General features: G+C 39.0%; 1 protein-coding gene across 4 annotated transcripts in view; it reads right to left on the bottom strand.

The window, feature by feature from the left end:
• The window catches only part of DCC (DCC netrin 1 receptor), a 1,128,596-nt gene that overhangs the window by 54,409 nt on the left and 1,060,508 nt on the right, over window positions 1–13,679 (bottom strand). For all 4 annotated transcript variants that reach the window (XM_053902733.1, XM_019464025.2, XM_019464024.2 and 1 more), the window contains 2 exons: window positions 10,341–10,503; window positions 2,767–2,993 (listed from right to left, as the gene is read on the bottom strand). In XM_053902733.1, the coding sequence (XP_053758708.1) occupies window positions 2,767–2,993; window positions 10,341–10,503 (390 nt within the window). The remainder of the gene's footprint in view (window positions 1–2,766; window positions 2,994–10,340; window positions 10,504–13,679) is intronic.

The following is a 13,679-nucleotide window of genomic DNA, read 5'->3' as shown; positions in this document are numbered from 1 at the left end:
TATCTGTCCACACATCCTCCAAAAATCTATACAGAACTATACAAGACAATAAAGCTACGCAAGATGTACCCTTTTGAAACGACTAAAGGAGAAAGAACAAACAAACTCTGGATTTCCTACAGGCACAAAAATAAATAATATTTTCCAGCAAAGCTATGACTCAAAGTTGAATATTTGAAAAAACTACACAAAAGACAGAAGAGGGGAATAAGACTCCTAAGACTGACCTAAAATCATTCAGAAAAGTCTACCCCACGGAAAATGTTTTAAAAGTTTCCTAGTAGACCAGAGCACTTAAAAGTATACTATTTATTGACATGGAGTTTTGTTCTTTTAACCAGGAGAGTACAGAGAATGCTTACTATAATGGAAAATATAACCAGCAGGATTTTGAGTTCTACCTCCCTTTTACAATAGAGTTGGCAAGTAGGTCCTCAAATTAAAAACAAATAGGCACAAGAACCCTCTCATTCTAAAAAAAAAAAAAAACAAAAACAAAAGAAAAAAAACAAAAAAACAAAACAGCCATCACTTGAAGTTAAGCTTCTTCCAGGACTTATTAAATGATCAAAAGTAGTCTGGCTGTCCCCACTCCAAATGCCATTTTAGTATATAAATGAGAAAGGGAAAAATAAAGAAGGAGGAATCCTAGAAATAATTGGCAAAATCTTCTGCAGGCTGAGAAGCAATTCTGTCCCCTCCAGTGGGAGGCAGAGGTATGCTCTCCTAATGCCCCACTAGGAACCAAAGCTGCCAGAATAAACACCTGTAAAGTGTGGAGGTTCCTGCAAAAGAGATCTACCTTTCATTCACTCTCCAGATAGTAGTCTCTTCAGGCAGCTGGCTTGCTGGTCTACCCTGTGTATATTTAATCGGAAGAGGTTATTGAAGAGAGCAAGACTGAAAGAGTGACAGCAGTGGAGTATAAGCTCTCTCATCATTTGGCCTGGAAAAGAAGTAGGAGCTTCTTCTGGGTCAAGTGGGCACTTGAAAAGTTGCTCAAGCTTGAGTCTTCTTGCTGGAATTCACCCAAGTGCACCTGACCCACCTAAAACAGTGAGGGTGACAGAGCTGTTCTTGGTAGGAGTGGGGTAAGCCCTGACTTGATATCTCACATGGTGTAATGAGCCAGGGGAAGAATCCCACAGGATCTCATAAAGAATTCGTACTTGTGTTTCACAAGAGACCCAGAATTTGGATGTTGCATGAGGACAGTCCATGTGCTCACAAAGCAGCACAGCCCTTCAAACTGTCCTTTCTGCCCTCTCTCCTTGCCTCTCTCCTCATCTCCCTTCCCCATCCTCCTACAAAGCCAGGAAGAACAAATAAGTAGGAGGAATAAGTAAAGGTGTTTCTGAAACAGACTGTGCCCCCTCCTTCTGTCCCATCCCCACCTCTCCTCCAAGGTGCTGGAAGCTTTAAAGAACAAATTACAGCCCTAGTCCTCAGAGTCAAAAGTCTAGCTGGCCATAAGGAAAGGAGAACCTTTAATTTAGATTTCAGGTGGCAGTTTTGGACAGAACCTGAATGCAGTTTAACCAAATGAAAATGATGGGAAAGTTAAGGAATCTGCTTGATATATTCTTCAAGAGCTAGAAAAAGTATACTCAACAACTCATGGTTAAAAATCAGTAAGCGAATTCCTTGTTTAAACAATTCTAAGCTGAAAAAGTCTAGTAAGCCAGTTACATATTCCAATACCTAAAATATTTTAATTCAGTTTTAAAACAACGGCTACTCATTCTGCAAACACATGAGTAGACCAAGAGTTTTGTTTTATTTTGTTTTGTTTTTTTTTGATGAGAGTACTTGGTTTATTTTTCTGCTTTCCATAAGCAGTTCAAAAATATGATGACTAACAGAAAGTGAAATATCTTACAACCAATTTTTAGATTTTCTTAGTTATTCTAGACATGGATTGTTCTGTGCCTATTTATTAAACAGTAGGCTTTTTTCTTCTGATCACATTGTATGTCAACATCACCTGCAGACAGACTCCATCAAACTAGGCTAGTGATCATATAATGTGAATACACAGGGACAAAAGTTGATCTTTACAGTAACCAAGGCTGAAATAACAGGAGATGTTATGTTATTATCTTCACATGCCATGTGACCCTAGTGTGATTTTTTTAATGCAATGAATTGAGAGCAAATTTAATTTTTTAAAAACATTTTATCAGTTTTTGAGAGACAGAGAGCATGAACAAGGGGGGGCGCAGAGAGAGGGGGAAACACAGAATCTGAAGCAGGCTCCAGGCTTTGAGCTGTCAGCACAGAGCCCGACACAGGGCTGGAACTCACGAACTGTGAGATCATGACCTGAGCCAAAATCCGATGCTTAACTGACTGAGCCACCCAGGTGCCGTGAGAGCAAATTTAAAATCAACTTTCAATTATCCATAGACATAAGGAATGAAAAAAATGTACAAATACCTTCACATTTTGACAAAACTCTCATTCGAGATTTAACAAAAAGCAGTAAGTTCATTTGGCTTTCACATTTCAGTATTTCCCAAATGTACCACCTGTTACCTCTTAGAAGTTTTAAGTAACGTTGCAATTATAAAAGGCACGTAATAGGATGCTGGAAAAGAAACTAGTTAATCAACCAAATTTACATCAGATTATTTTAACTATTGGTAAATGACCCACAGATTGAAGGGAAAGATGTCTCCATCAAAGAGGAGACAAAGAGGAAACTTTTTGTAAATAAAGTTTCAGAATGGTGGGGGGTTGTCCTGATGCCTGAGATGAGAGATTTACCTGAATGAGAGGTGCTTTTGCTCCCCAGCTGGGTTTCTGACTGGCTGTGGCTGACTGGCGTGAGGTCTTGGCAACTTTGGATGGGGGAGTCCCTTCCCGTAGGGTCAGTACCTGATGGCTTCTCAATATTTTTCATCTCCATTTCTTCATGATGTATCCAAAGATCAGGGGGCCTGAGGTCCTTCTGGCTGCCCTTCCTTTTGCCAACACTGTGGGTGGCCCGTTTCCTATGGAAGAAAAATTAGAGAGCAAATGTGAATGCTTCTATTCAGTGGTCCTTCCTCTCTTTTCTCAGTCAATTCAAGTTAGAAGCAGAGAAGGATAGAAGAGGGCTCCCAGGAGGAAACCTGTGAAATCCAGGAATTGGCAGGCATGTCTTGGCTGCCTTTCCTCGTCTCCCCTGGAGATTCACCACATTATAGGAGCAGTGGTGCTGAATCCCCAAGGCCTCGGCTGCCTGCCAGAGAGTGCCTGACTCTAGCTTCACCAGCTACAAATTCCCCACAAGGTGACAATGGGTGAGATGGAGCCATATGCCAATCTTTGGAGCCAGTCATAAGATACTTCACTGCAACATCTGTTTAGGAGATAAATGAAGGAGTCGTGTTGAAAGGGCAAATGGAAATAAAAAGGCCAGAATTTGTGCCAGCCAAGACTGGGGTTTAGAAGAAAGTCTATAGCTCAGCTGTATAATTTAATGTGCTATTTGAAGACAAAAGGCCGAATGAGGACACTCTAAGGAGAATAAAAGCACTTTTGCCTTGGAGTTACTAAGTATCTGGATGAAAACACAGTAGGATCCATCCTTTGAAAAGAGAAGAATACAGTTCAGAAGTATGCTTCAATTATCTCCTATTTTCCTCAATAAGAATTTAGCAACCATAAATTCATTTTTCAGTGGTAGTCTGTTTTTGGGGCTAGTCAGATTCAAATGCTCCCCTTAGGCTAAGTAAAGTAGCATGATACTCGTGGCTAGTCATTCTCTACAGTGGGCATCAGTAAAGTATGGCCTGCAGACCAAATCTGCCCACTGCCTGATTTTGTAAATAAAGTTTTATTGGAATCCTACTGAACTCATTTATTTTCACACTGCAGTGTGTCGAGTGGTTGCAACAAAGAATGTATGACCCACATGTCTCACAAAACCTCAAACATTTACTATTTGTCCCTTTTCAGAAAGTTTTCAACCTCTGCTTTACAGTTCTAGTTTTTAAAATCTCTGCTTGTATCTTCTATTGGTAATAATGTCTCTTCTAAGACAGAATTCAGATGGTTTAAATCCAACATTTTATAGAGCCCCAGAGAGAAGTAACTCCCGCTCACTTCCTCCCTTGCAACAAATGGTTTATGAGGATAGCTGTTTTCATGGTTGCTAAATGACTCAAACAAACCACTTCAGTGAAAACTCTTTGTAACCTGTACAGGCCACTGAGAGCGGCTTCATTTTCCAATGCTGAAAATAACCTTTGCATTCGTCAATTAATACATGTTTAGTGATGTGACTTGCTGAATTTTAATATATTTTTATCTTTTTTGAAGTGTGCTGATAAGGACAGGAGACAAAGAATGCCAGACTTAATATTTATCAAGTAGTTTAGTACAGAAATAATGCAGTATTTTCTGTTCTAATATTTTCCCTACAGCTCCCGCATTTTGCTGATTTCTTGGCAACAGTCCCACACTGACTCTGACAATGGTCTGTAATAACCTTTAGATCATTTTCTTATATCTAAGATAATAACTCTCTGCTAACCATCCATTCCCTGAATTCATTTCCTTATACTTCACCTGCCCAAATGTACTAGTCCGCAAATGACACACAGCTCGCTATGTAATCTACCCCTGGTCACTTCTTAGAACAATCTAATGTCATTTTCAGACTTGGAGATTTCACCCTGTTATCTTTCTAACAAATCAAAATGCTAAACCACTTTTTAATCCCAGTGTCTATCAGACTGAATACAGAGGAGTACCAGTTCCCAAATCCAGGATAAGATGGCCAATGTTTTCATAATAACTCAATATTTAAATAGGTATGGGAGGGAAATGTGTCAAATAATTTTTTAAACTAAAAATAAGTTATGAATTCTGGTTTACTCTTGCTTACACACATGCCTCATTCATTCATTCATTCATTCATTCATTCATTCATTCTTCATTCACCAGCCCCTATAATCTCAGTACCAAGCATCCACAAACATAGTTTACTTAAAAAAAAAAAAAAATTCCAAATCTGACTGAGGTAGAGCTTTTTTGTACGGTGTGATTTATAGCCTCCGTCTGGGAAAAATTATCATTCTTCATAAAATGCATACACATTTTTCTGATGGATTTTAGTTAGATTAAGGCCTTTTCTGAGAAGCTACTCATCCACTTAGCTGTCAGCCAAGAATCTAAAGACTCTAGGGGAGCCTGGGTGGCTTAGTCGGTTAAGCATCTGACTCTTGATTTTGGCTTAGCTGGCAATCTTGCAGTTGGTGAGTTTGAGCCCCAGGGTTGGCTCTGCACTGATGGCACTGAGCCTGCTTGCGATTCTCTGTCTCCCTCTCTCTCTGTCCCTCCCCTGCTTGTGATCTCTCTCTCTCCCCCCGACCTCTCTGTCAGAAAAACATAAAAAATAAACATTTAAAAAAAACTTTAAAAAAGAATCTAAAGATTAAATAAACTTTATTTCCTTTTTGTATATATTCTATGAAAGGCCATCTACTAACTACTTTTGTTTTCTATCATGTCTCTTATCAAGAAAGATCTTTGACCTTGGAAAGGCCTCCCTTCCCTGCGGGTGGTAGTAGCCCAGCCACCAGGTACAGCAGGTTTTGTAATAAAACTAACATCTGCTCATAACTGAACTGTCTGAGATTTGTCTTAAAACCTGCAGGAACAGTTGTCATCTCAGCCTTCTGTCCATCTGCTGGTTCTCTGATACAGGACCCACTGTGGTCCCCTCGATCCTCTGTCTCATCATTGGAATCTTCAAAATTTGTATGCAGATGAACCTGTGCAATGGGTCCTGAGGTGTGGTCCTTGGACCAGCAGCATCAGCATCACTTGGAAACCTGTTAGAAATGCACGTTCTCAAGCTCCACTGTAGTTCAGAAACTTGCAGATGGGGGGTGAGAGGGTGCAAGTGGGCAGGAGAGGGTGGGGCCCAGCAGTCTGTGATTTAACAGCTCTCAAGGGAAATCAGATGCACTTCAAGTTTGAGAAACACCACCTTAGTGAATTTTTTTTTTGTTTTTATTTTAAACCTAGTTTTTGCATTAGATATACAATATGTCACATGTTTGTCCCTCCCTACATGCACCCTTTCTCACAGGTACCAGTAATCTTCCAGTTTCCAAAAATAGCCATAGGATGCCAGGGTCTCTTCTCACCCCATGGGCTATTGAATAAAGGCAAAGCAAGCATTCTTTCAAGGCTCTCTGCTGTCTCTTTCTCATACTGGGGAGCAAAGTTTTCACAGCATAATCAAGTGTTAGTGTTTTTTGTTCTCTCTCTCCATCTCCCTCCCTCTCTCATTGTACTTTTGCCCAGAATGCCTTCACAATCCTGTTTACTTACAAACTACTGACTCTTGAAGATTTTCTTCAAGCCTCTCTTCTTCAGGAAGCCTTCCTGACCATGCTAGGTCAGTGTCATCTTAACATACCTAAAGCATTTCCCTTGTCTCTTTACCACTCACCTTGCATTGATGACCGTCTGTCTTACTGAGCTGGCCAGATGCTCCCAGTGTGTGTATTGATTTCCTCCCGTGAGACTACAGCAAATTCTGTTTCTTTCACTTATCCAACATCATCCGTTGTTTTGCAACATGTATTCATTTATTCATTCAGTGACCATTTACAGAATACTGAGTATGTGCCCCAAAAATGTGCTAAGTACTAGAAATGCAAAAGATAGGCGAGACATTGGGAGCTTGATAAATGAATGGGAAATGGCATGGCTACTCTGAACTTCTGCATTGTTGGAGTCATGAGCAGGCAATGGATCATGGCAGTTGGTAAAGCTGAAAAAGTGGAGGGACCAAATCACAGGAGGCCTTGCCTCCAACAGAAATATTTTTAATAGTATCAGGAAGTCAGTGGGGAATTGCAGGAAGATCTTTAGCTCAAGAGTTAACATTAATCAGATCTGTTATTTTCTGTAATGCAGATTACTAACTGAACACATAGTAATTACTTGAATTAAATAATAAGAATTTTTCATTATCGACTTGGAAGTATTTTTTTTGGCAAGATTCTCTGATTTTTTATTGGCTTCTGTGTTTCTTACTTTGCACGTAACCTAGTACTGTAAGAGAAGTTTGTTTCCTCAATCACTTTTAATCAGTATGCTTAGGATGTGAAAGGGTAAAAGCCAACATTGGTTTAGTATTTTAATGTAGTCAGACAAGCTGTTGATAATCTACCCAGGTAACTGCCTTTAAAATGTGATAACCATGCGTCCTGGATTTCCAGCGTATTCTCAATGTCAAATCTTTTGTCTTTAGTATCTACAGATACATTCTAACTTATCATAATCCATATTCTATGGCTTGGCCAGGAAAATGTCATTACTTTATCAAAAGGCACAAAGCCCCTCGCCTACTCCCCATTAATTTAAGCTTTCACAGACACATTTTTTCCATCTTAGGATATTCTACTATGATTTCACTAATTCAAAATGTGTAAGGGGAGTCCCTCTTCAAAGTAGTAAGCAATTTTAAATTAATAACCAAAAAGAAATACAAAATTATTTTTTTATTTCATATTAATTTGATGCCACATGTTACCATGTGATTCTACAACTTGATAGCATTCCATGGGGAGTTTCAGGGTTCTGAGGTAGAGAACATGACAGAATGTATTTATCCCTGTTTCTCATTTGAGGAAACTGACATTCAGGGATTAGGTTTCATTAACCACCACTAATTTAATTCAAGAAGTGGGGAATCAGAACTAGAACTTGGGTTCTACCTTCTGTTATTTTATATCGTAAAAACAAAACGTTACCAACTAGAATGTGAATCAATCAGATAACTACCTCATTATTAAATATATATGTGTATACAAAAAACCGTACAATAAAATATATGGACATTAACTTGAATGATGTACTGCGAACAGTGCACATAAATATGCTTCAAATCCGTTGGATGCAATTCAAGAGCCCCAATAAAACACAAAGACAATTTACAGTCTCCAGCACCAACAGGTAAAGAGATATTGAAGCAGCCCATGAATGTGTTTCCTATTTCACTTTATTAATTACATGAAACTCTCATTTTTCTGAGGGTTCTGTAAGGGACATTACTCCTGTTTTAGATTGGAATTGATTTTGCTTTCATCTGCATCATTTAATTTGTTCAAAAAGTCTCAGTGATGGTGGTATCAGGAGGAAGGATCCTCAGTAAAATCAAGAAAAGTTAAATTAAAACTCAGGAATATCTTGAAGGAGAAATTTTTATTTTTCACATTTTCTCTGTTAATATATACAAACAGAGAGGCCAGGATGAAAGGTAATGGGTCTGTTACAGAAGAAATATAGATGAGGAAAAACTGTGAAAATATGCCAAGTAAATATTAAGAGATTTTGAGTGAAGGCTGAGGAAAAACCAAAGTGGCAGTAGGACAGAAGCTATAAATTCACCTTCTTTGGTTTTCAGTCATTCATGGAGTGATTTATTCTTTCATTCATCTCCTAATTTAAAAATGAGTTCTATCGAGGGCTCAGCCTCTACTCTTTCTAAATAAAACCTTCAAGCTCTTAAGAAGTGCTTAGCATGGGATTTAAGACAATTTAAGAGTTTCTAAAAATAGCATGAAATGCCACTTTTGCACATGGAGAAGACTGGCATTTTCTCTGTGAGGAAACAAAATATGTCCAAGAATCCAATTCATCAGGTCCATATAATCCGCCAACATTCTTCTCAAAAGGATGAAAATGAAAAAACCAAAACACCCCACTACAGGTGGTTCCGATGATTAAACTTAGTTTAGTGAACACATTCATGTTTTTCAAGCCATCATGAAATAGGCCAAGCTTGGTTTTGGTGCCTTCCCCACTTCCCTTCACGTGAATATTTCTCAGCTCTACTTCAGCGGCCTGTCACATAGATGTCTTCCCATTCTATGTCTCTGCACAGCCCCATTCCTGGGATTATTCCACCAAGAGACTGTCGAATGCCTCACCCCATTACAGTTCTTTTTTCTCCAGAGCCTCACTAAATGTCCAGCACACTGGAAGTTCTGTGTAATTATGATTTCCTAGAATGCTCACACATGAGAGTAAGTTAAGCTCAGTCTGCCTGGCTTCTTGTTTAAGCACAATGGATTAGCACATCAGCTGTCACTAACTCGAAGATAGCCCAATTTCACACATGCGGCCAAATATAAAATTTGTCCTGCCATATAAATAAATTAAATACAAAGACTGCATCTACACTCATACGTCACTTTCTTTAGCTTGTACATCTTCCTGTATCCTATTTCTAAATACCTCATTTCAAAAGGTTGGAAGATACAATATAGATCAACAAATGGGTCATAGGATTTTTAAAAAGAGAAACTAAGGTATTAGCAAGGGAAGAGAAACAATGATTTGTTAGAGAATCTTCCTCTGACACTGTGTGTAGCATATAGTTGTCAAATCAGCCACCTATAGGCCCAATGCCTCAGGCTTTCAGAGCCAGCACTATGCCTGAGGCCAAAGGGAAAAAAAAATCAAGGGAAGATCTTATCAGAGCCAATTCAGTGAGAGAGTACAGCTGAAAGGGACATATCAGGCTGGATTTGAAAAGTGCTAGACAGGCAGAGAATAACCAGGAGATTATTGCTGATTCCCACAACTTCTGACACAAGGTTAATATGCTGGTTATGGATGTTGCTAGAAGGGGATAAACTGAATTAAAACCATCTTTCCATTCTAAACTTTGACTTTGATGTACCATCCTCTGCATGGGCTATAACCTAGAATTGCATAATATGGAAAAATTTTTTAAATCCCTCAAAACGTTGAATTTCTGAGAATCAACCACAGCCGGGAAATCCGAACATTGTGAATTTCTAGGATCTCTCTTCTATCCTAAGTACTGTCTCCAAACTAAATACTCCACTGTATTATAACTACATTGAGTTTGGTAGTCATTCGTGCAACAAGCATTGGTTAAATGCCTACAGGCCTCCTTGCCAGAATTGATAAATACTTTCAAAGGAACACACATCTCCAACATTTTACACATAATTGCAGACAGGACCATGAGTTGGGACATGGTGAAGTCCATTTTCTAAATGTTGCTAAAGGAACATGTGCCCTCCTCTGAAAGGAAGGATCTGGCCCAGAGAAGTCAAGTCGAGCAGAAATGCCACGTGGGTCTCCAGGTGGATTCTATTATTAAGTCTGCAAGCCTAGCCCTCACTCACTCAAGTTATGGGCCTGAAATGAACCAAAGGCAAGGTTTTGCTCAGGTCAGAGGCTAAGGAATATGTGGTAAATTATGAAAAAGAACACCGGAAGAGATTTCTCAAAAATATAACTCAAGAAGGTGATAGGTCAAACCGTGACCTCTCTCCTCTCAGGAACCAGCCGTTACCTACTTTCTCTGCTGGGCTGAAGAGCGCCGGGTGCAAATCACAGCCACGATCACTACCACCAGCACTGTGATGACGCCAACGGTGACCACAATGATTACAAGCAGGTTGCTGTTCTTTTGAGGAGTGACACTGCCGTGTGGGGGGTGCATCTGGCCAATGGGTGGCTCTGGGAAAAGACAGGCAAATGGAGATCAGATTTAGGGGTTGTGACAGCTCCGCGTTTATCAAGCTGTTAAGGATGTGAATGTTCCTATTGTTCTGGGCATTCTTGAAGCTGGGGAAAAAAGCAATGAAAAATGAGAGGAAAGATCTATGTTACCTCCCCAAGAAGAAAATTAAATATATGTCCACACAAAATCCTATACGGAAACATTCATAGCAACATTATTTAGAATAGCCCAAAGTGGAAGCAACCCAAATGCCCATTGACTGAATGATGGATAAACAAAATGTAGGGCTTCCATACAGTGGAATATTACCCAGCCATAAAAGGGAATGAGGAACTGATACATGCTATGGCATGCATATGCCTTAAAAGTGTTACTCTAAGTGAAAGAAGCCAGACACAAAAGGTTAATATTGTATGATTCCACTTATACAAAATATCCAGAATAGACAAATCTGTAGAGACAGAATGTAGATTAGTGTTTGCCAGTGGATGGGAGGAGTGAATGGGGAAGGACAGCGAATGGGTACAGGGTCTCCCTTGGGGATGGTGAAAATGTTCTGGAATTAGACAGTGGTGCTGGTGGCACAACCTTGTGGATGTAACTAAAAACCACTGACATCGTACACCTTCAGAGGGTGAATCTGTAGCACGTGAATTATTTCTCTCTCTCTCTCTTTTTTTTTAAAGAATTAACCTGTCATATTGAGTAGAAAGTGGGGACAGGAAAGGCTACTTTGTACTACGAATATTCCAGGGTTATGAGAACCACAGGAGGCTATGCTTTATGAGAAAACACTATTTATTTGAGGGTGTGAAAGACAAACTATTTGACTCTAATCACTTACAGTTTATTTCCATTTTTTAAGGAAGCTATCTATAAAGTTTTAATTTTACATTTAATTTTCAACCTATTAAAAGTGCATGAATCCCACTTAAAAGCTGTCACTTGGTTCAAAAGAGTGTCATAAAATCCTGATATGAATGTTCTCTTGTCTTGCAGTAGTACCTCATGGTAGACAATATTTAGGTGAAAATAACAGACAAGACATTTTTTGTTATAATTTGCTTAGGTAAACAAGAATGGCTAATGACACCTTAAATTGCTTTCTTTAAATATTCAGTAATCAATTAGAAATATTATGTCCTATGTTATGTTATTCATTAGAAGTAACAACGTTTTAAAAGGTAAACAGTAGCTTGTTTTATTTATAAATTAATTTAAAGGGGTGCCTGGGTGGCTCAGTCGGTTAAGTATCTGACTTTGGGTCTGGTTGTGATCTCACCGTTCATGAGTTTGAGCCCCACATCAGGCTCTCTGCTGTCAGCACAGAGCCAGGTTGGGATGCTCTGCACCCCCACCCCCACCCCCCGGCCCCTGCCCCAACCCCCTCTCTCTCCCACTCTCTCTCAAAAATAAACAATTAAAAAAAAAGAAGGGTGCCTGGGTGGCTCAGTTGGTTAAATTGTCTGACTTCAGCTCAGGTCATGATCTCACCGTTCATGAATTTGAGTCCTGCATTGGGCTCTCTGCTGTCAGCGCAGGGCCCAGTTTGGATCCTTTGTCCCCCTTTCTCTGTCCCTCCCCACCTCATTCGTTCTCTCCTTCTCTCTCTCTCTAAAATATAAACATTTAAAATATACACATATAGGGGCGCCTGGGTGGTTCAGTCGGTTAAGTGTCCATCCGACTTCAGCTCAGGTCATGATCTCACAGTCCGTAGGTTCGAGCCCCAAGTCAAGTTCTGTGCTGACAGCTTGGAGCCTGGAGCCTGCAGCCTGCTTCAGATTCTGTGTCTCCCTCTCTCTGCCCCCTCCCCGCTTGTGCTCTCTCTCTCTCTCTCTCTGTCTCTCTCAAAAATAAATAAAAACATTTAAAATATATACTTAAAAATTAATGTAAAAAGTCACAGAAAGCACTGATTTTGGATATTTTCCTAGACCTAAGTTTGAATGTGCTTCTTTAACAAGCTATGTTAGCTTTTTATACCTCCCGAGTGAAGTATTTAGGCCTTTTACACCCTCAGTGACTTTGTCTGCAAAATGGAAATAAGAATACTTATTTTTACAGGTATTGTCAGAATTAGAGAAAATACATACAAAATGACCATCTCAGCACCTGACAGGGAATAAATCAAAATCAAAACCAAAACACTATCTTTTGACAAGTTATCTAAGAATCATTGTTTTTTTGAAACAATTATTGCTGATTCATTGTTATTGGAAAAATATTAAGCACTTCGGATATAACTTGAATCTCAGGGGAGGAACTCATCAAAAGTGTTTAAATAGCACTTTCTGTTAAACATTCTCTTATAAGTGAAAGAAATAAGATATCCTTGAAGTAATTTTTACATTTACTACAAAGGAATGAGGCAAGTAATAAAAGGTCAGAACTTTCTGTATCATAGTTTTACTTACAATTTAAAAAGTCATTTTACAGTAGTATCTCAATATGCCCTTTCTGTGCTTAATAAATTAATTGATTGGAATAAATTAACCTTTTATGTGAGAACTTACAGTGAAGACAGTTGGAGATATCGTGGATTTTTATTAGCATGACTTCAATTTAACAGTTCACCATTTCTGACAAACTTAGTTTCAGTCATACAGAGCAGTACACCTAATGAACATTTTTAAAACCTTGTAAACTAGAATTTTTCAAATTTCTACTCATTTCTTTTTCCTCCCCACCCAGAAAGGCATCATGTTTCAAGTCTGAAAGTAATGACTCTGGACTTTGCTGAACATGAATGAGATGATATCGATGCCATTTGCCTTAGAGAGTTAGGAATCATGAGGACTCCCATTATAAATCTTTGATACCAGGCCTTTACGCCTTCCTCAGAAAAGTTCCCATCAGTTTGAAAGTTGATATTCAAGGTCTTTCATTAATTTCCCAATCTCAATTCAAAGGCTGAACAATCAGAATATTTGACATCAATGGGCAGCTAAGAAAGTCAAGTGGAATGGAATCTTTTGATGTCGCTGACCCTCATTATCTGCAGTGATTTGTTCTGTAGAGTTGGCTGTAAACACTGAATTAAGGAATACTAAGTATTGCTGCTGGAGGCAATGCAGTGTTAGGTTCCTGGGAGCCTCTGGTTACAACATTTTTATCAATCAATATATAACCTTGTTTTATGTGTGTTTCTTTTTAAACACACTTTATTTAG

This window comes from Panthera pardus, unplaced genomic scaffold, assembly GCF_024362965.1.
Source record: "Panthera pardus isolate Hobbes unplaced genomic scaffold, ASM2436296v1 HiC_scaffold_15, whole genome shotgun sequence".
NCBI classification, from domain to species: Eukaryota; Metazoa; Chordata; class Mammalia; order Carnivora; family Felidae; genus Panthera; species Panthera pardus.
This window is presented reverse-complemented; position numbering and strand designations above follow the sequence as displayed.